The sequence below is a fragment of the Oncorhynchus masou genome, chromosome 1, assembly GCF_036934945.1.
Source record: "Oncorhynchus masou masou isolate Uvic2021 chromosome 1, UVic_Omas_1.1, whole genome shotgun sequence".
NCBI classification, from domain to species: Eukaryota; Metazoa; Chordata; class Actinopteri; order Salmoniformes; family Salmonidae; genus Oncorhynchus; species Oncorhynchus masou.
The window spans coordinates 41337534-41365520 of record NC_088212.1 but is presented as its reverse complement, the minus strand read 5'-3'; the positions used below and the strand labels follow the sequence as shown (position 1 = coordinate 41365520).

General features: G+C 43.5%; 3 protein-coding genes across 5 annotated transcripts in view; 2 read left to right on the top strand and 1 right to left on the bottom strand.

Annotated features, from left to right (window-relative positions):
• ndufaf2 (NADH:ubiquinone oxidoreductase complex assembly factor 2) overlaps positions 1-3061 on the top strand; it is a 35427-nt gene extending 32366 nt beyond the window's left edge. For both annotated transcript variants that reach the window (XM_064971946.1, XM_064971938.1), the window contains one exon: positions 1405-3061. In XM_064971946.1, coding sequence (XP_064828018.1) covers positions 1405-1647 — 243 coding nt within the window. In that variant the 3' untranslated portion in view covers positions 1648-3061. The remainder of the gene's footprint in view (positions 1-1404) is intronic.
• Positions 3062-3124: 63 nt separating this feature from the next.
• Positions 3125-6663, bottom strand: LOC135544389 (small integral membrane protein 15). Of its 2 annotated transcripts, none has more exons than XM_064971963.1 (2): positions 6557-6663; positions 3125-4199 (listed from the first exon to the last, which is right to left on the bottom strand). In XM_064971963.1, exon 2 carries the CDS (start codon positions 4172-4174, stop codon positions 3950-3952), a length of 225 nt encoding a protein of 74 aa, XP_064828035.1. In that variant the 5' UTR covers positions 4175-4199; positions 6557-6663; the 3' UTR covers positions 3125-3949. The 2 variants fall into 2 exon arrangements, with proteins under 2 accessions (XP_064828035.1, XP_064828030.1); XM_064971958.1 differs by having other exon boundaries at positions 6552-6651.
• A 3688-nt stretch (positions 6664-10351) lies between these two features.
• LOC135544369 (zinc finger SWIM domain-containing protein 6-like) overlaps positions 10352-27987 on the top strand; it is a 49233-nt gene continuing 31597 nt past the window's right edge. Inside the window, exon 1 of the mRNA XM_064971925.1 lies at positions 10352-10910. Coding sequence (XP_064827997.1) covers positions 10484-10910 — 427 coding nt within the window. The 5' untranslated portion in view covers positions 10352-10483. The remainder of the gene's footprint in view (positions 10911-27987) is intronic.

Here is a 27987-nt window from a genome sequence, read left to right as displayed (position 1 = left end):
GCGAAGGCCAACCTGAACTCGGACATCTTAATGTTTCCTTGTTCATAGAGGACGATTGACTTGAAATTATACACTGAGTGTACGAACATGCTCTTTCCGTGACATGGTCTGACCAGGGTGACGCTATGATCCTTTATTGATGTCACTTGTTAATCCACTTCAATCAGTGTAGATTATTATTTATTTTTTTAAGCCTCGAGACAATTGAGAAATGGATTGTGTGTGTGTGTGTTTGCCATTCAGCGGGTGAATGGCCAACACAAAAGACTGAAGTGCCTTTGAACTGGGTATGGTAGTAGGTGCCAAGTGCACCGGTTTTTGTCAAGAACTGCAACGCTGCTAGGTTTTTCCATGCTCAACCGTTTCCTGTGTGTATCCGGCCAACTTGACACAACTATGGGAAGCGTTAGAGTTAACATGGGCCAGCATCTCTGTGGAACGCTTTCGACACCTTGTAGAGTCCTTGCCCTGACGAATTGAGGCTGTTCTGAGGGCAAAAGGGGGTGCAACTCAATATTAGGAAAGTTCCACAGGAGGTTGGTGGCACCTTAATTGGGGAGGACGGGCTTGTGGGAATGGTTGGAGTGGAATGATATCAATTACATCAAACACGTGGTTTCCAGGTGTTTTGATACCATTTCATTTGCTCCCTTCTTGCCATTATTATGAGCCGTTCTCCCCTCCGCAGCCTCCACTGGAGGGTTCATAATGTTTTGTACACTCGGTGTATAACTGCCTTTTGTAGTCTCAATAAGTCATATTCAGTTTTCGCTTTGTTGGTATACAAGGTTCATCTAATCAACTATAATTATTATTATTATTATTTGTCCATTTGAAAGGGAGGCTATGGGAAAGCCTTTAGAAAGCAAATACCCAGGCACCCTCTTCTGTATATTCCATGCCAATGGCCAATGTCATCCCACCTCAGTGTTGCCAGAACATTCTATTCCAATTTTCTGCTTACTGTCAGCCCATTCGCAGTCGTCCACAGCTGGACAGTGGTGTAGCCAAAACCACTCCCCCGGCACTTTGTCCCCTTCTTAACGTTTCCTCTCGTCCCTGTCCAAGTCAACATAAATTGATTGGATTAAATCCTGTCATTAACAAGCTGGAGAAGCAGCTCAATATGCTCCCCCTGCTCCCCAAAGCAGGGCTGTATTGCCCTGGTCCCCCTTCGCCGTTCCCAGCCCACTAGTTCTGCTGCCAACACACAACATCAACACATCCAGGCTTCACTCGCCTCTGACTCTGCCAAGGCAAGACTAACACCACAGACTGGACACTAGTTTATGGATGACTTGAGAGGACTTCACTGTCACCAGTAGCTATCCCTTCAAAGGACTGAGTCTCTGTTGAAAAGCCTTGGTTAATATTGTGTGTGTGTATGTTCCCTACTCCCCACAGGAGCTGGTGAAAAACCAGCACTACAGGGAGCACATCAAAGGAAAGGCGAGGGAGGTGGATGAGAGAGAGCTGGCTCTGCAGGCTAAGGAGTACGAGGAGGGCCTGGTGGCTCGGCCTGCACAGACCATAGCCAAGGGCCACGCCGCCGCCACTAGCTTCGGCCAGCCAGAGACCAGTGAGGAGCCTGTCAGTACAGCCAACACATTCCAGCCTGGTTCCTGGATACCCGCAGCCAAGAAATAGCCACACACACACGCTCACTGGTTCATGATACCAGTACTGCGATACTGGATTTTCCATGGTAAAAAAATAAAAACATGAAGCAAACTGAACTCCTGCAGTTGTGTGATATAGCTTGGAAAATAAACAATTACTCTGGGTAACAACAGAAGGCTGTGTCTTTACAAGATTAGAACTGTTTTTCTGCTTCATGTTTTCTTCCCTTGCCATGGTACTTCTGAGTATCGCGATACTGGTACCTAACACACAATGACACAATGCTACACACAAGAAATACACACAGGCTATATGCAGTGCTATTCATAGTTTGTCTACACACACACACAACTAAGAAATAGACACACACACATGCATACTGTGCATATGCACTCTCTTCATACCTACATCCAAAAAACTAGACATCTGTAAACAAGTATAGGCCCTCCCTTATGTGAGTATTCACAGGCTTCCTTCCATCATTACCACCATGGATCAGCGACCTGAAAAGACTGAACAATTGAAATCGGCAAGATCGAGAGAGGATGATGGGAAGGAAGCATGATCTGGCCAGCTTCAATTACCTTTTCTCATTTGCGCATAAATTCGTCCTCCACTCTCTCTTCTGTCCTCTCCTCTGTGACCCAGAAACCGATAACTGGTTGAGGAGATGCCAATTCGTTAGCAGGTGAACAAAAGTGTCTTCCCCTCCTCGATAGCCACCTATCATCAGGGAAAGTCATGTCTATCCTACCGGAGATCTTTGCGGAAGAGTTTTGAAATCTTAAACCCCTTTTGAATCAGCTTTTGTTTGTCGGAGGAGAAAAGCATGCACACATTAAAAACAATATGCTACTTATTGTTTTATCTATAAAATGTCTTGCACAACTAACTCATTTGTTTTTATCACTTTTCACATGCATTTTGGGAGCTGGACTGGGTTGTATTCATTAGTGCACACCATAAAACGGTTGGCAACGGAAACCGGTCACTATGCTCTTAAATGTGACATAAGCAGTTTAATGAATATGACCCTGGTTATGATGTAAACTAATAATGGAAGCTCTGCTCTTCATATGCATTGAATCAGGGAGTACTTGACAGTGAATGGCATTCATGGGATGTGGAAGACAATTTATCTGATCTCCCTGACCCTACTGTAAACTCTTTGTATATAAAGTTCAGTTGTAGGTAGTCAATATATCTTGTTTGATTTGTTGTGGATTATAAATGAAACTGCAAGGCTTGAGAGAACTGGGATGTGATGTAAGTACTGGAAAGTAGGTGGTCCTGTGTTTCTTAATTGGTAGATCATGATGTAGGGTTTGATTATCCACAGCTCGTGCACTCATCTTAAGGTAGCAAGGTATGTATGCACTCGTGTAAGTTGATTTTGATCAATTGTCTGCTAAATGGCATACATATTAAATATTTCTTGGCATGACAAGGTGTAATTTATTTAATGGCTTTGTATTTTATATATACACCAACACATGACACTACAAACCTTTTAAACAATTCTTTATTTTTATTAAATGACGGAAAGGATATCGCACAGCTCATAAGATGGTTGCAGGTCTCAGGAGTAGATGTCCCTTTACAAGAAGTGTGTGTTATATTGTCTAGATGTTAAAAACACTGAATAAAGCCCATGTATGAAAATTGCCTGGCTCACTTCTTGGTCGAGTTCCTGCCAGACTACAGTACACTCCTGCCAGATGTCAAAACACTTGGATTGGTGTTTAACTATAAGCAAAACGCATGATATAGCTATTCATCTATGCCAACTGAACAGTTGACATGACATGCAACCATTGGTTGATGCACAGGTGTTGCACTGCATCTAGTTGGGCAGGAACTCAAAACTTTTCGTTAAGCATCATTCAAGGAGGGTTATGATTTGCAAGGAGAAAACAGCCATATTTTTTTATTCAGAACTTCATTAAAAACAAGAAAATAATTCAGATATTTAATTAGTAACTACAAATGGAGAACTTTTTTTTTTTTTTTACAAGTTAATGAAATCATTGGAGTGAAGTTGTTACAAATGGAATGCAAGGTACTGCAACCCCACCAAGCTCAGACGGTGGATCTCCACATTGTGATGATAGTCCCATCGAATGAGCCTCCCTGGTCTATACCGTTCCCTCAGCGCTGTATGGCCTCCATGTAGGGCCTACATCCCTCCGACACTGGACAAGAGTAATAGGTTGGGGACCTGCGCTGGGCTGGGTTGAAGAGACGAGGGGTGGGGGTGTGGCAAGTAAAGAGAGCATTGAGCATAGCTGTGTACTGTAGCTACTCTTCTCTCCTGATCCCGCTCTCTGGCTCAGTCTTTCTTGGTCCTCTTGGCTTTGGCGATGTTCTCCTGGCGTTTCTGCTTTTTCTTCTGCTCGCGGTCACGCGCCTCAATCATTTTGGCCAGTTTCCACGACAACAGGGCGCTTGCAATGAAGAGGGGTGTGAGCGCCAGGATAACCGTTGTCAGAAAGCCGTACGGGTCCTTAGCCGCCCACTCCACCACGTACTCCGCCCACGCCCGCACATCAATCATCCTGATCGCCAAAAGCAACTCCAATCTGAAATATGGGAATAACGAAAAATGTAATTATTAACAAATTAGAAGCTTGGGGCAAAACTTAACCACGGATCTACATTCAGATTATCCAATCCAAAACTAAACAATTATGGGAAGAAATAATGTCAGAGAAAGTAATGTTTAGGCCTATATCTTGTAACATATACACTGAGTGGACAAAACATTAAGAACACATGCTCTTTCCATGACAGACTGACCAGGTGAAAGCTCTGATTGCTTATTGATGGCACTTGGTAAATCCACTTCAATTCAGTGTAGATGGGGAAGAGACAGGTTAAATTAAGATTTTTAAGTCTTGAGACATGGATTGTGAATGTGTGCCATTCAGAAGGTGAATTGGCAAGACAAAAGATTTAAGTGCCTTTGAATGGGATATAGTTGTAGGTGCAGGCGCACCGGTTGTGTCAAGAACTGCAACACTGCTGGGTTTTTCCCTTGTTTATCAAGAATGGTCCACCACCCAAAGGACATCCAGCTAACTTGACACAACTGTGGGACGCATTGGAGTAAACATGGGCCAGCCTCCCTGTGGAACGCTTTCAACCTTGTAGAGTCCATGACCTGACAAATTGAGGCTAAACTGATTGGCAAAAAGGGGGTGCAACTCAATATTAGGATGGTGTTCCTTTTGTTGTATACTTGAGTATATTTTCCAAAGGCACTATGCCAAAAGGTACCACTGTCCCACACACTGTTGTCCTGCTGAACATTTAACAGCTAACTCTAACATTTCTACTCAACAACAGGTTGTCATGCTGAAACAGGAAAGAGCCTTCCCCAAACTGTTGCCACAAAGTTGGAAGCACAGAATTGTCTATAATGTCATTGTAGCGTTAAGATTTCCCTTCACTGGAACTAGCCCGAACTGTGAAAAACAGCCCCAGACCATTATTCCTCCTCCACCAAACTTGACAGTTCCACGATGCAGTCGGGCAGGTAGTGTTCTCCTGGCATTCGCCAAACCCATATTTGTCAGTCAGAGCACAATTCATCACTCCAGAGAACGCATTTCCACTGCACCAGAGTCCAATGGCGGTGAGCGTTACACAACTCCAGCCGAAGCTTGGCATCGCGCGTGGTGATCTTGTGCTTGGCCATGGAAACCCATTTCATGAAGCTCCCAACTAACAATTATTGTGGTGACGTTGCTTCCAGAAGCAGTTTGGAACTCGATAATGAGTGTTGAGATTTTTACGCACTTCAGCACTCGGCATCCCATTCTGTGAGCTTGTATGGCCTACCACTTCGCGGTTGAGCCGTTATTGCTCCTAGATATTTCCACTTAACAATAACAACACTTATAGTTGACCGGGGTAACTCTAACAGGGTAGACATTTGACAAACTGACTTATTGGAAAGGTGGCATGCTATGATGGTGCCACATTGAAAGTCACTGAGCTCTTCAGTAAGGTCAGTCTACTGTCAATGTTTGTCTATATGGAGATTGCATGGCTGTGTGCTCGATTTTATACACCTGTCAGCAACGTGTGGCTGAAATGGCCGAATCCACTAATTTGAAGGGGTGTCCACATATACTTTTGTATATATAGTGTGTTACTCCACAAGCTAACTTATGTCACAGTCCAGATAGCTAGTAGCCAATTCAGACGCTAAATAGGGTTAGGGTTCTCACACGGTCATATTTCCATGTTACTGCGCATGTTTATGGAACACAGATGGATGACAGCATTGACTAACGTTACCTGTGCTGATTAGCTATCTGCGTCTCCGTACACCTGTGTGTAAACGGAAGGCACAGACGTGTTGTCACTGAAAAATACCGTCTGCAACTGTGTTAAACAATACGTGTATATCTTGCATTTGTGAACTTATTTTGATGTGATATGAAAGTAGATAGCTTTATGGTTCTAGAACCGTACCGCAATTGAGAATCCATTCCCGTTAAGATGGTGTATTTGACTGTCAGAGCCAATTCGTCTCTTAACATAAAATAAGGTCCTAACGTTAGGCAATAGGTAGCCCAATAATGGATTAAATGCGCCTATTTAGCATATCAAACAGTCAACTAGATACTCTAAAAGTTGGTGACGTGTAGTTAGCTAACGCTAGCTAGTATTCTTTACCATGACAATGATGTTTAAAGGGAGGTTTTAGTACTCGAGCAGCAAAAGACATTGCCTCTTACAACCAACATTAGCTAATTTAGAAAGCTACATAAAACTGTTAGCTTCATTACGTTAGCTTCTGTAAACAATTAAGATAGCTCCTTTATTTACATTGTAAAACCACTTCATTGCCCCAGCAACTTTGATCTAGTTTAGCAGTAAGCACAGAGATAACAGTTCACATCGTATAATTAAATTAAACATACTCAACTAAGAGAAGTTTTTATTTTGATCCCACGCTGATCTGGCACCAGGAAGTGGGTTCTCACAATTGGTTATGACGTGACACCCTAGCATATAGGGAACTGTAGTTTTATCGCGATAGAACATGTACGTTTTCAGGCGCACTAGGGGTGCGTTTGTAAATTCAAGTTGAAGTGCCAGAGTGTACTTTGGGGGTTCGTAAAATCAGAGTTTTTCGCTGTTGGAACGTTCAGAGCGCTCTAGCCGAGGAGTAGGGTTGAGCTGAGCCTTCTAGCTTCACCAGCAGTTAAACACCCAGCTAATGTTGGCTAGCTTGCTAGCTAATTCCAGACTCACACGAGAAATCACCTCACTCTGACCATGTTCCTAGGCTGGTTTAATGTTATCCAGAGCGTTGGTGACTGTAACTGTTCTGATGGCAACAATTTAATTGCGTTTTTTTGCCGACGTTTACTGGCACCAGTCATATTCAACGGGTGTCGCCCATTTGTAAATTACACAGTTATTCTGCTTTACTGTACACTCAAACGAGAGCTCTGAAACCGGAGTAGATAGCCAAAGTGAATTTACGAACGCACGTAAACACCGTAATGGGCGTTCTCTGCATTCTAGCGGTGTGTTTGAACTGCGCATGTGCTAGGACCAGCCGAGCGAGATTCTCTTTTTACTATGAGTGAAGTGAGTTCGGGAAAATTGATTGGAACGTTATGCGTCTTTTATAAGTAGTTTTCATATACAAGATTTATGTCCTAACTCAGAATCAAACATGCTTCCCAAAAATAACATGTTCGCTGTGGTAGAACATTTATTTTGACTGACGATTTTCTGCATTTATCAGGTAGCCTGTTTTCATATGTGTCCATGTAAACAGCATTATCAGGGAAATCGTTCTTCCTGCAAAGCATGTAAACGTTTTAATCGAACTCTTATATTAATCTGACTATCAACAATAATCGCATTATTGTGTGCATGTAGTGAGTCGAGAGCCATCCATAAAAAAACGGTAAATTCAAGAACATTCTTTGCCAGTGTGACGGGATATGATCTACCCATTTTGGACCATGTTTAACAAAGGACCCAAATCAATTGTGAACAGGTAGACATGTATAAAATCACCCCTAGACCTTTTCAGGTGAGCGCTGTGTGGCTTCATTCTGAATGTCTTGTGCTGTGTCACAAGTGTGTTTCTTCGGAGGAAACCATTTTGGGACCATGCTGTTTTGACAATTGTTATGTTCAAAGGGTAGGCCTATGTTACTTCATCTGCATCAATGTTTGTTTATTTGAGTTAAAACTGAAGAAGGCAGTGTTAAATGTCCTTTGATGGTCAAAATAAGCAACCAGTTTTCTGACCCTGAGTGACAAGAAAAACAAGAATAATTTGACAAAGGAGCTGCAGGCTGTTTGAACTTCCTGTGAGGAAGTATTGAAACCAAATCGGGTTTGGTCACATCTGCTCCATTCATATGGCACAGATCACTTTCAGAGCAGTTCAAAGGCCCCTGCACACAGGGGAAGGAGAGGGGTCAGACTGAAACACATGCAGGACATCCAGACAGGCAAATGCACATACCAAGCAGAGGGCTTGCAGTTGGGATTTTGTATGCTCATTTAAACTGGGCAAGGGTTTTCTTTCCTGTTCAGTGAATGAGTCCATGACTATCCATCTGTTCTTGTTAAGGCAAATATGTTTGTTTTTTAAAATCACAGCATTCAACAGACCATATAGGCTTACAGTAATACTACAGTATATTTAAATTATTATTTTCCTACTTGGAACGTGCACCTTTCTGGACCTAAACTTAATTTCCATTACAAATGATGTAATGGGCTTGTAATAGGTTTACAGAATATGCCCTATTTAAACAGTTTTGTTTATTCCATAATTTTGGTGCATGTAATAGAGCTTTGCTGAAATGGTTGCTATGAACTGAATATACTGGATAAAAAAAGCTATCAGATTGTAACGGGCTAATGTGATGCTCCATTAACCGTTACAAGTTAGTTATTGTTTGGCGTAGCACAGAGAATTTTCAACCAACTTTAACTTGGCGATACATCCTCAATTCCCAACTTGGAAGACAACCAATGTCTAAATATCAATGTCTAGTTGCACGGGGGTTTGTTTGAATCTAGAAAATGCTCTGCGGTTAATTGTTTTTTTTGCTCCATGAATTAATCTAACAATGTGTACGCTGCCATCTTGTCTTTCAAATCTACTCTCATTGATCGATACAGGTGAGTGTCATCATGACATGCTGCACTTTGGGGTGGACTCTCTCCATCAATGAGAGAAGATTTGAAATAGACAAGATGGTGGCAAACACATTGTTGGATTACTTAATGGAGATTTTTACATTTTCATTTAATAATGGAGCATTTTTCTAAATAAAATGAACCCCCTGCAACTTGACATAGACGTTTAGAACACATTGGTTGCCTTCCAATTCGGATATTGAGAAAGTATTGACAAGTTAAAGTTGGTCAAAAATGTGCTGTGCTACGCCAAACAGTGCCTAATAGCACCTATCAGCCAGCTGGAACAGATTAATGGTCTATCTAGGTAATATTTTTAATAGCTATATATAAATATTTATCATTCCATTTCTACATAGTCTAGGCATATAGGCTAGTTATAAAGTAATGTAGGGAACAGCAGGACAGGGAGGTGAACTTGGGTCTCAGGTGTGAAAGGCAAATAATACCTTACACAACGTGCCAATAGCGTTAACTCAATTAGTAGGAATTGTAATATGGCCCATATAGGTGCTCCGGAGTGGCGCAACAGTCTAAGTGCTAACTGCATTTCAGTGCTAGAGGAGTCACTACAGACCCTGGTTCGATTCCAGGCTGTATCAGCATTGCTTGCTCTTTGGGGTTTTAGACTGGGTTTCTGTATAGCATTTTGTGACATCGGGTGATGTAAAAAGAGCTTTATGAATACATTTGATTGATTGATATTTAGGGTTTTAGGGTTTGGCTGGGGTAGGCCGTCATTGTAAATAAGAAATTGTTCTTAACTGAATTTAAATATAGTGAGGATCGCTACATTGCCCACTCCAAACGGGAAAGCTTTGACTACTCAGCCCCCTTACATGTCCGGTGGCCACATCCCACTTCTGACACCAACGTAGTGAACGGTGGAGCAGAGAAGCGAACCCTGTTCACATCGCGCCAATAGGGTTAACCCACTTGGTGGGAACTGTAACTTGGCTCATATAGCGAGGATCGTATTCAAACCCTTTAATAAACATGGGCATTCATAAAACGTGTTGAATTTAAGGCACTTTTTCGAGCATGCAAGTGGACTGTGTGTGTGTGTGTAAGCTTGATGAGGTCAAGAGAGAGGCTATTGATAATAGAATAAGACCTGTATTTATACAATAACTAGAGAATTCACTCATCCATATCCTCAGGTTCCTTTCAGAGCCCTCTGAATTTAGAAAACAACCCAGTCACTCATGATGTTATTGAGACGAGAGAGCCTGCGGTTGGTTGAAGTCTTCAATTCGGACCCAGTTTAAAATTCAGTTTTATTTCAACTCTTGTTTCTTTTACCCTATAAGACCACACATGGATTAGACCCCGCCTTTAAACTCAAACGCAAACAAACTTCAAAGTCTCTTCGGCTGCAAAGGCCCCGCCCTCTCGCTCCGGAATGGCTTCACAAAGGATTTGCCGACGTTCGGGAATTCCGCCTTCAGTTCCTTTTTTAGCGCCACTCGTGCGCTGGAATCTGTCCAGGATCACACCCATCTCTGTTAATTTGACAACACAAAGGACTTCACTGAACCCGAAGACACCGCCCACTATTCCAAATAAGGGTCGTCTCTCCATGTACGGAAAACAATCGGCTGGAGAGCGTCTTTTTCTCTTCCTTATCCCGTTTATATGATCCGAGAGGAACTGCGCTACAAGTTACAGCGGTGCGATCATGGCGGAGCGAGTCCAGCAGCCCCCGGCCAAGCGGCTCTGCTGCCGGCCCGGCTACAACCCGGCATGCAGGCAGGGGCAGCGGGCTGGAGGAGTACTTTGTGGCGGTCCGGGGTCCGCTCCAGGGGGATTGGGAAAAACACACAACCCCGAATCGCTGCTCGACATCGCGGCTCGGAGAGTCGCAGAGAAGTGGCCATTCCAAAGGGTGGAAGAACGGTTCGAACGGATTCCAGAACCCGTCCAGAGAAGGATCGTGTACTGGTCGTTTCCGAGGAGCGAAAAGGAGATCTGCATGTATTCTTCGTTCAACGCAGGGGGAGATGAGAGTGGAACTAGCGGGGAAAACAATGACGAGACCCAGCTGCCTTTCCTACGGGGTGTCACTCTGCTGGAGGGCGGTTGGGTGGACAACGTACTGCAAGTCGGTAAGTAGCTTTCGCTAGGCTGCTGGGAAATATGATGCTGGCCGGGGAGTAGCTAACACAGTTCCAAGCTAACCCACATTGCTTGGAATTTCAAGGGAACCATGTTTAGTCAAAAGGCTAGTGTTATTTGAATTCTCACAGACTAAGTCATTTGCAATTTTCTACCCACACTCATCCTATGCGATTCTATATTTTCCAGTAAGGGGGTAGGGTAACCTACAGAAAACAACCCAGCTACCCTACCCCCTTGTTTTTGCCCAGTGCGCATATAAAATTGCTCTGAGCCATTCCCAATTGAAAGCTTAGCACTTTGTTCCTATTTTCGTGATCGTTTGTGTCTTTTCAGCTTGCTGTCCCCCTCCAATGGGTAACCAGACAAAAGCCCCCATTTTCACCACTGGCTAAATAGAAGATATTTAGAAAGGTTGGGAGGGACGGGGATTTAAAGCCACAGCGCTTCTATTTTGTTTGCTAAACACCATGTAAGCTTTTGCTCTGCTACGTTTTCAGCATTCGTGAGATAATTTTTTTTTTTCAAACACGAGAAAGGCTATGAAATGGTACGCGCTAATGTATGCCAACAACGCACAATCATGCGTCCTGTTCAATAATACATTATTATTTGTGGGATATCCAAGTATAAATAAATACAGACATTTAGACTGCTATTGGCTCAACTGCTTCCCCTTGCCAGAGCCATAAGATTTCCCTGCATTCGTCAGTGCAATAAACTCAGCTGTCACTCTTTGCCTCCCCACCCTTGGAAACACTTCAGCATTTTAATCCCATTACCCTCAGCAGTTCATCTGAATTTATAATGCAATCTGCAAACATGATTTTATGCATGATCTTTCCTCAGCCTCCTCCCCTTGTTCTTTCCCTTCAGAAGGATCTGTGTTACTATTGTGAGCAGCCCCAAAGAGCATCACTCCACCAGCTCCTATCTGTTTACCAGATTCCTCAGCATTAGGGCTTGTTTATGTTCTGCTGTTTGGCTTCTCTGGGAGACATAGATTGTCAGTTCTTGCAAATGAGTGTTAGCTCGGATTTGGTGTGTGTGTGTGTGTGTGTGTGTGTGTGTGTGTGAGAGAGAGAGAGAGAGAGAGAGAGAGAGAGAGAGAGAGAGAGAGAGAATGAAAAAAAGGAGAGTGTGAGAGGAATAGAAAGAGGGGGAGTGTGTGTTGTCGGTCTCATTCTGCATGCTAACAGGAATAGTGAGGATGACCGGTGAGCCCACAGCAGGAGTGCCTGTTGTGCTGATTGACATTTTCACCCCAGATTTTTTTTTTGCTGTGAAAATAAAGACAAGGCAAGAATATGATAAATAAATGATGCCATCTTCTCCAGGGGACAGGCTGTCACTGGAGGAACGGCTTAAAAGCAGGGTGACGTGGGGTGGAGCGGGCTGTCAACCGCATCACAAACCACAGCATGTAGGGACACATCAAACACAGGGGAATTTGTCCTTAAGTGTGTGTGTGTGTACTGTTGGGTGATGAGGATGAAAGACAGTACAGGAACAGAGAGAGAGAAGGCAGAGGTTATTGTGTGTATAGGGAAAAGCCAATATACTTGAATGAATCTGCGTCTGTACTTCTCCCCCTCTCTCCTCCCCCTCTCTGTCTCTCCCTCTCTCCTCCCCCTCTCTGTCTCTCCCTGGTGAACAGCTATAAAACTCTCCATATTTACTACCCTAAGGCCAACTAGCAGCCCCCCTGGTCTCCTGTGATTATTTATCTGTTTCTCAAAGACATTAATCACACATTATTTTATACCCCCCTACATCGATGCTGGGTTTGAGGAATTGAACAGAGGGGGGTGCTGTAGAAGGAGGAGGGGTAGGAGAGATTGTGGAAAAAGATGAAAAGATGCAAAGATGGGGAGAGAGAGGCGGGGAAGGATAAACAGTAGATCCAGTATGTAGCATAATGAAACGCTCCCCCTCTCCCTGACATTCCCCACTCTGGGAACACTGATGCTCCAGAGGAATATTCTGCAACATTACATACATGGGCATTATACCGAGGTAATTTCTACATCAATAACGTCTGTAATTAGCGTAATAACAATGTACAGGCTTGAACATCGCCTCGTTAGGGCTATTGCTCTTTGTTAATACTGTTTCCCAAGAAAATACGAACAAGTGAGCACTAACATAATTGTTAAGCATACTAGTTTCTCAACAGCCCCAGGATTCTAGGGCAGTGATGTATTCTATCATTGTGATGTGTACCTGTGGCCTTATTACCAGTCACTGTGTGGTCTGCTTGGTCAATACCTACAGGCTTGACAATGCCAAACGAGCACGCTGAATTCACCTGAACTATTGAACTGAATTCCACACAATGTGCTCATTCTGATCAGTGCCACAGGGAACAACACGTGGCACCTTGCGTGGACTATGGCTAGCTATTGTTCTGTGTCTGATTTGAGCTGAGAATGCAGTTTAGGGATGGCCAACATAGCATGACAAAAGCATGTCGGGACGCTGCTTTTCCATTACTCTCATCCAGGTCATATTTTGCTCTGCCTGAAGTATCACTGAGGGAAATATCACGTCTGCATGAGTGTCAATGTCATCCTTTCTTGGTCCGCTTATGATTTTGTGTGTGAGAGAGAGAGAGAGAGAAAAGGGTTAACCTCTTTACGTCCTGGCGAGTCTTGATTAGGGCTATGCACTGGCCCCTCTTCCATTACCTGCTGGCATGTTAGCCAGAAAAAGGGGTTTTGTACTGCTTTATAACTGGGTACACATTATGAGCTATGGAGATGATTGTCACCATGTTGCAATTATCTTGGCATCAAGCTGTTTACTCCATGCTTTCTCTGTGTGTGTGTGTGTCCTAGTAAACCATGTCTTAAGCACTTATATGCCAATGATGAGTGTGCAAGCAGTACTGTCATCATTACATATTTCCTCCTATCTTTTAGGCCTTCATATCGCTCATATCATCCCTGGGTGGTAATGGCCCAAGCCAAGAACGCATCCTCAAAACAGGGGCCCCACAGGGGTGTGTGCTTAGTCCCCTCCAACACCTTTTAGGTTTGCTGACAACATGACGGCGGTAGGCCTGTTCACCGACAACGATGAGACAGCCTATAGGGAAGAGGTCAGTGTGATGCCAACACAACAACCTTTTCCTCAACGTTAGAAAGACAAAGGAGCTGATCGTGGCGTAGAGGAAACGGAGGGCCAAGCACGCCCCCATCCATATCGACAGGACTGTAGGGAAGCGGATCAAGAGCTTCAAGTTCCTTGGTGTCCACATCGCTAAGGACCTATCATAGTTCAAACACAGTTTTGAAGAAGCCCCCCCCCCCCCTGAAGGCTGAAAAGATTTGGCTTGGGCCCTCAAAAAGCTCTACAGCTGTACCATTGAGAGAATCTTGACTGGCTGCATCACCGCTTGGTATGGCAACTGCTTGGCATCCGACCGCAAAAGGGCTGAGTAAGGCCCAATACATCACTGGGGCCGAGCTCCCTGCCATCCATTATCTCTATACCAGGCGGTGTCAGAGGAAGCCCCTAAAGATTGTCAAAGACTCCAGCCACTCCAGCTACCGCATGGCAAGTCTGGACCCCCACCCACCCCCTTTGCACTAACTCTTTTGAATCACCTTGGGGTAAATGAGGAAGAGGACTAGCCTCCTTAGCAGGGGATAAAACAACATGTGCGTGTGTGTGTGCATACTCGCTCGTACTTGAGAGGACAGGTTGTTGTACGTGTTTGTAAGATATTTTAAATGTCTATGACTTAGAGACGGTGTCATTAAGCATGTGTGTATTGAACAAATGCACAACACCCCCCCCCCCCCCACACACACACCTGTTGTTTACAAAGCATGTGACATAACATTTTATTAGATTTTCTCTGCTTCAGTGCTTCAGCAAAAGCCACTTAAAGAATTTACCAGGGCTATCCGGGGGCCTTTTCAGGGGCCTGCTTTGACATTTTAAGCATTTTGTTCACAGAAGTTGTTTTTTTTTTTGGGGGGGGGGGGTTAGAGGAGCCTTTATTTACTTATAGTTTGCTCCTTTATTTCTTCCAGGTTAGTTATCTGAGCACACATTTTATTTTAAAACAATAGCGACATGGCCAAGGGGTAGTTTACATTTATCTCCTTTTCCAACTCCTAAAGCATACTCAGAGGGCTTTTTGACATTGTTTCTCTAATTTATTTTACTGTGTGAAATAGAAAACAAACTCCGGCATGTAATCTTTCAGACTTAAGGCCTACTCTGATGTTATTTTTACCTTAACCCAGTAACCAGGTTAGCTTGTTGTTATTGAATCGGGCCCTGAGACTCCCTTCTCCCCCTTGCCATGTGACTGACCCTGGGATCCTATCGTCATGGAAACATGGCTCGGCCTGGGGTAGTGTAAACAGCTGACTTTCCAAAGGGAACAGTAGCACCATCCAAGGGTAAGGAGTGTTTGGTGGGAAAACAGTGTTCCCTCTCCTCTATTCTCTCTTTCTTCATAATTAATTCCTCTTTGCAGCAATGGGCTGCTGCAGAAATAAGCATTAATCTCTCCAAGCCACCGCTGACTGTGGGAGGAAAGTGATCCTGTGTGTGCGCTTCTATACAGTGTGTGTGTACTAACCATGTTATACACGTTATCATTATGACCATGGAACAGTGCTTCTCTGTGGTGTGTGTGTGGTCAACAGCTGTTTGTTCCTTCACACCTTCAGTCGCTAAAGAGCTTTGAATCAGCCCAGAGGCAAAAACTGAAAGGTGCGTGTCTGAAAGAGTTCTCTGTATTTTCAGCTCCACCACAGCACCTGATGAACAGGCTCCCCGCCCCCATAGCACCTGGATCCCGGTTTGTGTGTACATGTCTTCCCCCGTCCAGGTCCTCAGTCATTTAAGCCTGGAGCAGAGAGGTGGATGGTTAGCCTACCTGCTGTCGTTACTGATTGAGAACAAACATCTCTATCTGCCCAAAACAAACATGGTGAGCGACCAGTCACCACTGGGGGGAATGGGCGGTTTGACTGTTGCTTCCTGTCCCTAACTGAACCAAGACTGGTTTGTGTTGTTTACGGCTCAACGGTTACTGTTGTGTTTGGATAGGGAAATTCTCATCTGAAATAAGTTTCTAAAGATAAATTGTAGATACAGTATAGCCTACTCTAGTCATTTGTGTGTGTGTCAACTTGGATATAGTTCAGGCACTGTAATGATAAGAGGGTGGATGGCATTCCCGTCAATCAGCATTCTCACCCTATCTTGTTTCCATTCTCTCATACACACACTTGTCTCATAGCCTTGGGGCGCCAGGCAAGTTATATATATATATATATATATTTTTATTTCTCTCTGGTGCCCACACAATAAGCAATACCAGACGAGGATGAGGGTTTTACCTGGCTATGAGGCAACGCACGCACTCTCACTTCGGGTGAAGGTGTTCACTCAACGGCTCCGCCCTCCTCAGTGACAACGAGGTTCAGAATAGTCAGAGAGTCGCATGATTGTTTTCCAATAAACACAACTTCACTAGCAGAAAGAGCTTGTATGTGGATATCGAGGAAGCTGTTTCTAACTGTTCGCGTTGGAGAGATGTCAACGCTGTCTGTCACTCACGCTGATTGGAGAGAGAAGGTGCATGATCATCATTTTCCAGATACACATTACACGCATCAGAAGACGTGTTTTTAAATAGTGTAGCAAAACCCTCTACAGGTATCTGGCTGAGGACACATAAACACCCCCAGAGTAACACAAAGCACAATATGACACTGAGTAAAAAAGCACAAGTTTATATGACACCACTGAGTATGTAGGCAGGTCTACTGTATATCGCAGTAGCATATATGATATAACTGCTGTATGCTTAAACTTGGTATTACGATGATGAATATCTGAATTTGATCCCGTATGTGTGGTTAATTAAGTCTATTGACGGGCCCGTGTGTCAAGTCTAAGTAACATAATTTTAAAAATCTGCATCAAAATCCACCAGTTTACTCTAGATATTTTTTGTTGTTGTATGGGCTGAGCTTCAATCCACCGCACCTGCCTATTGTCTGCCTTCCGCATCTGCGGTGGAAGGTGGCCCGGGCTACAGCGGTGTTTGTCAGATCATCCCAAAAAAAAGCAGTCTTCTCACAAAAATGTATTTTTTGTCCAAACAGTTTGGTCTACAAAACTATTATGACCACTCCGTTTTGCTCTACGACCCTCACAAGTGTCACGGGACTCATATGAAGGTCAACAATACAAACGTATGGAGGTAGTTTTATGCTAACAAAAATAAGGGGTTAAATGTGTTTCCAAAAAGGGGGGAAAAAGACACTTTAAAACCCTATTTCTTGTGATTTCATTTTTTTTTCAATTTATGAATGTTATTCAATGTGTTTTCTATGAGCTAAAGAAGTAAAGGCCAAATTCAATATTTTATCAATTTATTTTTATACCTAATGAGGTCCTAAAATTCCAAATCAAATGGCTAAATGATCCATGGTATGACCATCCTTAACATATGGAATTGTTTTATCTTAGTAACAACTGCTTTTAGAGGTTAAGCTCAATTTGTATCTGGAACCTTTGTGTATGTCCCCAAATGCCACCCTATTCCACTAGGACTCTAGTCAAAAGTGGTGTACTATATGGGAATAGAGTGCCATTTGAGACAGTCTTTGTGTCTGTGTGAGGAGCCTGTGGCTATTCAGAGGCTACTGCTGTATTTGAGTTGGGTGGTATGTCAGGTATGCACTGCTATGTGGAAGTGGAAGTGAATGGCTCTTCAGGCATGAGGGGGATGAGAGCTGTTTTTAAAGGACCAATGGAATTTAGTTTGGCCCTCAAGTTTCTTTCCATCTTAGATTCTTTCACTCTCACCATTTATCTCTCTCTTTGTCTGTTCTCAAGCTCTTCCCTACTATCAGATCCTTATACATTTTTTAAGGTCCAATGCAGCCATTTATTTTCTCAATATCAAATCATTTCTGGGTAACCATTAAGTACCTTACTGTGATAGTTTTCAATTAAATATGTGAAAAATCAACTGAAATAGCTTCTTAGCAAAGACCAATTTCTCAATATTAATGCGTTTTTAGTTTTATCATAATTTCACAGTATTATTCAAATGTGGAAATACACATAAAACACAGGATTTATTTTTATTTTTTTTACTGCACTGGGCCTTTTAAATTTGTCCCATTTTCAACTAATTGAACACCTGATTTACTTAACAAAAGGTACCTCACAATAGGTGGTCCAGGTATCCTCATGACATGACATAAGTGAGGTGGTGGCCTTTCCTCTTTTGTTCTCTAGTGCGCCTCTATTGTTTCTCAGTCAAGTAGGAGACCAATGACATAAAGTGGCATTCAGACCAACTCCCTGAGTGCCCTACTCCTTGAAGTTTGCAGTTGTCAAAAAAACAACTATTTTGCTCAACATTTTTATTTTTTTTACCCTTTAGTGTGTGTGCTTTACTGTATTTATACTCAATAGGATAAGTAGAAAAAACACTGGAGGACATCCTTTTTAAGCATGGTAATAGAAGCTCATATCTTATTTACACTCGTCCATCTAGATAGGCCCACAGTGTTTCTATACTACTTCCTGTGTCCGTAAGGCTCCCACAGGAAACTCTACTCCCTGCTCTAGTACCATGAGCCAGACATGACCTGAGGCTCTATGCTCTCTGAACCACACCACTCCTATCCGAAACAGCATTCAGCGGTGGGGAGTGCGAACACCAGTGGCCATATTTGGTGTACACTACCATTTGGAATGCTGGCTTAGCAGAATTGATGCAGTGTTCTAGATTTGTGCCTGTGTCTGTCTGACGTGGCCCATTCTGTCCTGCCTGTTTCCCCGGGCAGCCCAACCCACCCAGGCCCTCCCAGCCCAACCCACCGAGGCTCATAGAAATAGAATGGTCAGAAAGTCATTGTATTTCTATGCTCCGACCCTCCTTGCAGTCTCAGCAGGGCCCTTGGAGACATGGTTATTCCAGGGAGAGATGGGTAATGGCCCACTCTCTGACATAGTCAGTCTATTGGACTGGATGGCAGACACACCTATAAAAACAAAATAAAGCAAAGAGAGAGTGGGTGAGAAAGAGGGGGGGCGGTCGGATCGATAGAGCAGGGACACGTCTCCTAATAAAGATGTATTCCTTTTTTCCCTCCCTCCATCCGCCGGGAAGGGAAAGAGAGAATGTGATTAGCAGCCTGGTTTTCCCAGGGTGCCCCCGTGTGTGTGTGTGTGTGTGTGTACTATGCAGTTCACATGTCTCTCTGTGTGTGTGTGTGTGCGCATCTCTTTCTTTCTCTCTCAATTCACAGGGCTTTATTGGCATGGGAAACATGTTTACATTGCCTCAGGAAAAGTGTTTATTTCAATCAGAAATGAACAGTAAACATACACAGTTTCAATAGAATAGAGACATTTCAAATGTTATATTATGGCTATGTTCAGTAATGTAGCAATGTGCAAATATAAACTCAACATTTTTCATGAACTGAAATAAAAGATCCCTGAAATGTTCCATATGCACAAAGCTTGTTTCTCTAAAATGTTGTTCACAAATTTCTTTACATCCCTGTTAGTTAGCATTTCTCCTTTGTCAAGGTAATCCATCCCCTTACAGATGTGGCATATCAAGAAGCTGATTAAACAGCATGATCATTACACAGGTAGTGTGCAAGGGACAATAAAAAGCCACTCTAAAATGTGCAGTTTGGTGACTCAACACAATGCCACAGATGTCTCAAGTTTTAAGGGAGCGTGCAATTGGCATGCTGATTGCAGGAATGTCCACCAGAGCTGTTACCAGCGAATTGAATGTTAATTTTTCTGCCATAAGCTGCCTCCAACGTTGTTTTAGAGAATTTGGCAGTACGTCCAACCAGCCTCACAACTGCAGACCATGTGTAACCACGCCAGTCCATGACTGGGTTCGCACAACCGAAGAATTTCTGCACTAACTGTCAGAAACCGTCTCCGGGCAGCTCATCTGTGTGTCCACCAGGGTCTTGACCTGACCGCAGTTCAGCTTCGTAACCGTCTTCAGTGGTCAAGTGCTCGCCTTTGATGTTAGCTGGCATGCTGGAGAAGTGTGCTTTTCACAGATGAATCCTGGTTTCAACTGTACTGGGCAGATGGCAGACAGCGTGTATGGCGTTCTGTGAGCGGGAGGTTTACTGATGTCAACGTTGTGAACAGAGTGCCCCATGGCGACAGCGGGGTTATTGTATGGGCAGGCATAAGCTACAGACAACTGAACACAATTGCATTTTATTGACAGCAATTTGAATGCACAGAGATACCTTGACGAGATCCTGAGGCCCATTTGTCGTGCCATTCATTTTCAGCATGATAATACACAGCCCCATTTTTCAAAGATATGTACCCTATTCCTGGAAGCTGACAATCTCCCAGTTCTTCCATGGCCTGCATGCTCACCAGATGTCACCCATTGAGCATGTTTGGGATGCTTTGGATCTATGTGTACAACAGCGTGTTCCAGTTCCCACCAGACAGCTCTGTGCATTGAAAATGTCAATACTTCGCACAAATACAAGTAGTGATGAAGTCGATCTCTACTTTGAGCCAGGAGAGATTGACATGCATATTATTAATGTTAGCTCTCTTTTTGCTTCCTTTTTCTGGGCCAATTTGTAATTTACGTAAGTCCTTCTTTGTGGCACCAGTGACCACACGACTGGAAAGTAGTCCAGGTGCGTCAACTAGGGCATGTAGGAAGTGTCTTGTTGATAGCGTTTTAAGAAGGCAGAGGTGCTCTTTGTTATCGACAGACCTCTCCCCATCTTAGCTACTGTTGCATCAATATATTTTGACCATTAGAGTTTGCAATCCAGAGTTATCCCAAGCATTTTAGTCTCCTCAACTTTCTCAATTTCCAAATGTTTCATTACAAGATTGAGGTTGAGTGAATGATTTGTCCCAAATACAATGCTTTCAGTTTTAGTCCTAAATATTTCTAACTTATCTCTTCCCACCCATTCTAAAGCTGACATCAGCTCGGTAAAGTGTTGCAGTGATTTCACTTGCTGTGGTAGCACCTGGACTACTTACCTGGCGTTTTGAGCCATTAGCATACACAGGCTTTACGCAGTGCCAGGTCATTCGTAAAGATTTTTTTTAAAGTAATGGGCCTGGATAGTTGCCCTGGGGAATGCCTGACTCTACCATGATTATGTTGTAGAGGCTTCAATTAAAGAACACCCTGTTCTGTTACAGGTTACTCTCGTTCCACAATGTAGCAGGGGATGTAAAGCCATTACACAAGTTTGTCCAGCAGCAGATTATGATCGATAATGTCAAAAGCTGCACTCAAGTCTAACAAAGCAGCTCCCACATTCTCTCAGCTATTCGTCAGTCATTTGTGCCATACATGTTGAATGCCCTTTCCTATAATCATTCTGAAAATCTGTTTTTAATTTGTTTACTGTGAAATAGTATTGTACCTAGTCAAACCATTTTTTTCACTCCAAACGTTTACTAAGGGTTGGTAACATCCTGGGCTATTTGTGCCAGTAAAGGGTGCTTTGCTATTCTTGGGTAGCGGAATGATGTTTGCTACCTTCCAGGTCTGAGTGCACACACTCATGTAGGCTTAGATTGAAGAGATGGCGATATCGTCAACGATCATCCTCAGTCATTTTCCATCCAAGTTGACAAGTAGACTAATTTTGCTGTTATCTGATAGGGGTGTCAGTGGGCTGACTGTGAACGCTCTGAGTACCTCTGGGTTGAGGTCAGTGATAAAGTAATCTGCAGCGCTACTGCCAAGAGATGAGCTGTACTTTTTTTATATATATTGTTTCGTTGTATGGGGCATATTGGGGAGGGAATGCTGTCACCTCTAGGTAGGTGTTTTTCCCCCTTTGTACTGAGAGTGGCAAGTTCTTGTCCAGTTCTGACGTTCAGGTCGCCACAGACTAGTACATGTCCCTGAGCCTGCAAGTGGTTGATCTCCCTGTCTATGATAGGGAAGCTGTCATCGTTAAGGTATGGGAATTCTCTCTCTCTCTCTCTCTCGCTTTCTCGCTCACTCTCCCTCTCTCACTGTTCCTCTCAAACTCTCATTCCGTCCCGTGACATGGGTCTTCAGCAGGGATGGGTTTTCAGCGCTGTGAGTATTGGGGCGTGTGTTTTGGGTCATGACTACAGGCCATGGGTGATGAATAGCTTGACTGTTGCAGAGCCACAACTGGGAGGGAGGCAGTGAGAGAATACAGCATGGATGGAGAAGAGAGGGGAGGGTTCGATGGATAGAGAGAGAGACTCTTCAGTTACTATAGAGGATAAAAGCAGTCTCCATTGTCCTGGAGGCAGGCAGCAGCAGCTGTGTCTCTCCCCTGTGTTTGTGTCAGCTAATATTTAGTTAATCTCTGGTCTGGGACCTGCGGGACCGACCAGAGCTCCTGGTCCTCCATCCATCTTCCACTGATCTATATTCCACATTGTATCCCTCTGCCGTTAACCCGCAGAGAGGCGACAGCTAGTCTTACTGGTGTCTGACGCATCACGAAAAATACATTACAGACCAAAGTCCCCCTCTGTTCCCCTCAACACTCATTCCGTCACATGGGTCTTCAGCAGGGATGGGTTTTCAGCTCTGTGTGAGTATTAGGGTGTGTGATTGGGGTCATGACTACAGACCATGGGTGATGAATAGCTTGACTGTTGCAGAGCCACAACTGGTAGGGAGGGAGTGAATACAGAAGGGATGGAGGGTTGGATGGATGGAGAGATGTAGGAGTGGTGAAAGAGGAAGGGAAGAGCTGTTGCAAACCCAGTGAGTCTTTAAACCTCTTTGGGATCGGTGTCCCGCTAGCGTTTCACTACGGCAACATCCGGTGAAATTGCAATATTGTAATATTAAACATTCATGAAAATGCAAGTGTCTTACATCGTTTAATAGCTTAACTTCTTGTTAATCTAACTGTGTTGTCATATTTCAAAAAGGCTTTACGGCGAAAGCATACCATGCAATTATCTGAGGACAGCGCCCCATATCAAAAGACTTTGTCAAACCAGCACAGGCGTCACAAAATCCCAAATGGCAATAAAATAAATTACTTACCTTTTGAAGATCTTCCTCCTGTTTGCAATCCCAAGGGTCCCAGCTACACAATGAATGGTTGTTTTGTTCGATCAAGTCCCTTGTTATATCCAAAAAAGTCTGTTTAGTTGGCGCCATTGATTTCATTAATCCACCTGTTCAACATGCATACAAACAAATCCAAAAAGTTATCGGTAAAGTTCGTCCAAACAAGTCAAACGATGTTTCTCATTAATCCTCTAATATCTAAATAAACTATAAAATGTAAGACTGAGAATAGTATGTTCAATAGGGAAGATGAATAACGAAGACCGTGTACCTCATTCAGCGTTCAACAAGACTACCTTTCTAATGTGGGACACCTTGGAAAAACTACTTGTTCATTTAAAAAAAAACAAGCCTAAAACCCTTTCTAAAGATTGTTCACATCTAGTGGAATCCATAGGAACTGCAATATGGGTACTATCTATTTGTTTTTTCCATAGGCTATCATTGAAATGACCTGTGACCTTAAAAAAATAAATGTTGGGCCTCCCGGGTGGCGCAGTGGTTAAGGGCGCTGTATTGCAGCGCCAGCTGTGCCACCAGAGACCTTGGGTTCTCACCCAGGCTCTGTCATAACCGGCCGCAACCGGGAGGTCCCTGGGGCAACGCACAATTGGCCTAGCGTTGTCCGGGTTAGGGAGGGGTTGGCTGGTAGGGATAGCCTTGTCTCATCGCGCACCAGCGACTCCTGTGGCGGGCCGGACGCAGTGCGCGCGAACCAAGGTTGCCAGGTGCATGGTGTTTCCTCCGACACATTGGTGCGGCTGGCTTCTGGGTTGGATGCGCGCTTCGTTAAGAAGCAGTGTGGCCTGGTTGGGTTGTGTATCGGCGGACGCATGACTTTCAACCTTCGTCTCTCCCAAGCCCGTACGGGAGTTGTAGTGATGAGACAAGATAGTAGCTACTAAAACAATTGGATACCATGAAAAAGGGGTAAAAATAATGTACAAATAAAATGTAAAAAAATATTTTCCGGATGGAATTTCCTCAGGTCTTTGCCTACCATATCCATTCTGTTTTACTCACATACATTATGTTAACAGTTGTAGAAACTTCAGAGTGTGATCTATCCAATGCCACCAATTATGTGCATACCCTAGCTCCTGGGCCTAAGTAACAGGCAGTTTACTTTGCGCGTCATTCATCCGAACTTCCAAACACTCCCCTAGAGCCTTAAGAGGTTCCCACCCTCTGTCTGTCTGTGCTGAGTGCTGTTTTTTTTCTCTCTCTCTCATAAGCTTCTAATGGGTTTTCCACTGTCCTGCTTCCAAACCTCCATTACTTCTCTCTACCCTATCCCTTCTCCATCTTCTCTGTTCCCTCTCCTTTCTCTCTCTATCCTGCCTCTCCCTCCAGCAGCGGCCAGGAGAACAGCTGACTATATCTGGAGCTTGTGGCCCTGGTTCAGACTCAGCCTCCTCCCCTGGCCCCTAGCCCTGGCTCCAGCCCCAGCTCTGGTCCTGCCCCAGCTGAGCTCTGGATCTAGCGCTGGCTCTCTCTGGCCCCCACTTTTAGCCCTGGCCTTCAACCACACTCTAGCTTCCACAGACACATGCACCCTGCACGTACACATGCGCATATACATGCACACTCGTATGAACAGACACACCACCTCACCACAGCCTTTGCTCTGTCCCAGCCCTGGCTCTTTCTCTCTGGCTGGCTGCTATCTCTATCCCTGGCCCTGCCTCAGCTACAGCCTCCCTTTGTCTGGCTCCCAGCCCATGTTCCTGCTCCAGCCCGAGCCCTACCCTATGGAGGCCCCTACAGAGGCCTTTTTGGGGGGGGTTTCATCTCCAGTTAGTTCTGGTCCTAGCTCCATATTTGTGTACTATATAGTTCTGAAACAACAAACCCTCTCTGGGCTGTTTAGTCTAAACCTTTGACTGAGCTCATATGGGATGGTTTGATTTGGCGTTGCTTGATGGATAGTTAGTTTCATCCAAACCCACTCCCCACTGGGCACACTTGTTGAATCAACATTGTTTCAACATATTATGACATGGAATCTACGCGGGAAATACATTGGATTACCCATTTGGTCTCCCATCCAGGGTTTTAACCAAGCCCAGCCCTGGTTAGCTTTGATATAACCGAGCAAATGAAATGTAACCATACTTAAGTCATATCATTCATGATACTATTTAGTTGAGCTAGGACAATAACCCTAAAATGACTGATCTCACATTGCCTTCCTCTTACCAAAGCATTTTGCATATGTGGGTCATTTTTGCTGATTTTGCCACACTTTGTTCTAAAACTAATTATTTGGTCAACAGTAATGGCTAATGCATTGTGGATTCCTTCTATAAAAGTATCTCCCTGTCTGTTTCGCTGTTGGCTGCTGTTTGAGTGAGCCACTCTCACTCCCTATCCCCACTGTGCACACGTAGGAGGGAGAGATGCATTCTGAGAAGCACAAGCATGACCGTTGCTCAAATGTAATTATGGTTAAAAGCAACTACTGTTGTTCTAGATACAGGGGAAGAGTCGCAGCTTTCTGTAAGTATATACTTGATTTCAAACCTCTTTAATATTGAGTTCATGGCCCACTTTAAAACCGGTGTAGGCTATAGTATAGTTTTGATGCGCCCACGGAGCATAGCGCGAACATGTAGCCTAGGCCTAGTGCTGGAAACTTTTTGTAGGACATTATCCTACATTTACTGTTCGATTAGGCAATTAACATACATTGCTATAGAGCAACAATATCACATTTAGAGGTAGGAATCTCTCTTACTGTTTAAGTCAATATGCACAAAGATGTCGGCAAATTCTAAAGAGCCAAATAGAAATCTGATAATTCTGGATCCCATTTTGACAGGTTGCACATCAACATATAAATTCTGCATTCCCTGGATATGTTAGATGAAATAGGCTACCGTGTTAGTTGTCTAATTTGGCACTTATTTGGCACGTCACGTGCGCGAGCGTTGCAAAATAAATGTAGAAATCTATATTATTAAATTATTGCACCCACACTGCTTCCGTGCGCCAATGACCGTCTGCGTTGCCAAGGGCTAAAATAGAATTCAGTTCTATTTCTGATGCAGATTGTCCTGCCTCTCCCATCTCCTCATTGGTTTATAGAAGCTGGTACCCACGTGCCATCTCCTCATTGGTTATACCCACGTGGGTAACTGATGATGATCGAGGTCAGTGGTGGTAATGCACCTAATTTATGGAAGTTGCCAATCGCAATATAAAGTCAAGAGAAGAAAAGGTCTGGAAGGATGAGAGATGATGACTAGAAATTATTCGTTTGACCGTTTTATGTGTGGATTAATTGGTGGAGTAGAGGACCTTGTGCACTTCAGGTAAAATAACAACTCAATGTTTATATCCCAGGACAATTTAGCTAGCAAGTGCTAGCTAGCTAAATTGCCATAAATGTTTATTTGCTTTTCAACCTGTCCCCAAATTAATATAATTGTTTCAGAGTTTGTTTTGATATTTGAATCTGTGTGTCGTGATCGTGTTTGGTGTGGGGGGACACAATACATTTATGCATGATGGCACACGTGCGCAGCCGGTTTGGGTTCCGTGTAACTGTCCATTAAACATTTTTCTCACATTATATTTATTTTTATTGAGAAAAATGGTTACATTTATCACAATATGACTTCTTGGCCATATCGCTTAGCTCTAGCACCTCCCCAAAAATGTATTCATGGAGACATGAATACAACATATTCATTATAGGAATTAGCCAGGTAAATTCGGTCAACTCTTGAGCTCGACTCGGGATAACCAGTACCACAAAAGTGGCTCACGTTTTTAGCCAGGTACAATTCTACGCTACATCACTGGGGCCGAACTCTCTGCCATCCAGGATTGTCTATACCAGGCGGTGTCAGAGGAAGGCCCTTTATGCGCTAACTCTATTTGACTCTGTGCATACACACTGGACTCTACTCACACATACTTACACTCCAACACACACACTCACTCTCACACAACACGTACACCCACATAACATGTAGACACGGGCACATTCGCCACACACACACACACACACACTTACACAATGTATCACATACTCTGCTGCTACTGTCTTATCTATTCTGTTGCATAGTCACTTTACCCTTAACTATACTGTATGTACATTATCTACCTCAATTTCCTCTTACCCCTGCACATCGACTCAGTACCGGTACCCCATGTGTGTGTATGTGTGTGTATATATATATATATATTTTTTTTTTATATAGCCAAGCTATCATTGCTCATTGTGTATTTGTTCCTTGTGCTACCACACCTGTTGTTTATGAAGCAGGTGACAATTAAAATGTGATTTGATTTCGTCCTTCACAACTAACCTGCACCGGGCAGGCCAACTCGGGGCTAACGAGATTTATTCAGAATGACGTGTCAGAGCCACGAGTTGAGGACCAATGAAATTAGATACCCTTCCTCTCGCAAATGTTGTCATCCCCTTCATTTGAGGAAGAGGAATGATTTTAAATATTTTATTAATCAAATGTTTTTTTTTGGTGTGTGGAAAAAAAATTATGTTAATACCTATCACATTACACATTTGTCTGATGTTGAAATTTGCAAGAGGCAAACCGACAGCTGCAAACAACCATAGACATAATCCATAGATGGCAGTTACCATTCAAGTCAAGACTTGCAGCCATTGCTTGCATATCCATGATTTTAACAGTCAAATTGCCAGGTTTAGAAGTTTAAAAGCCCTTCTATGGGTTATTTGTCTATGGCCACAACGCAACAAGAGGTTCCACATATAGAAGGATCGATAGAATGCGAAAAAGGTGGTCGTGCATTGATAAGCAAACCAAAGACGGCATTTATAATGAGTAATAAAATAAAGATGGAAATTCTAAAAGCCTATTTCACGTCATAGCATGCTGAATTTACAAGAACTTTTCTTTCATTTTGATTTCGGCATAAATTAACATGTGGCGCTAACTCGCAATGGATTGATGTTTCGGGAATTGTCTCGGAGTTCAGCTTTC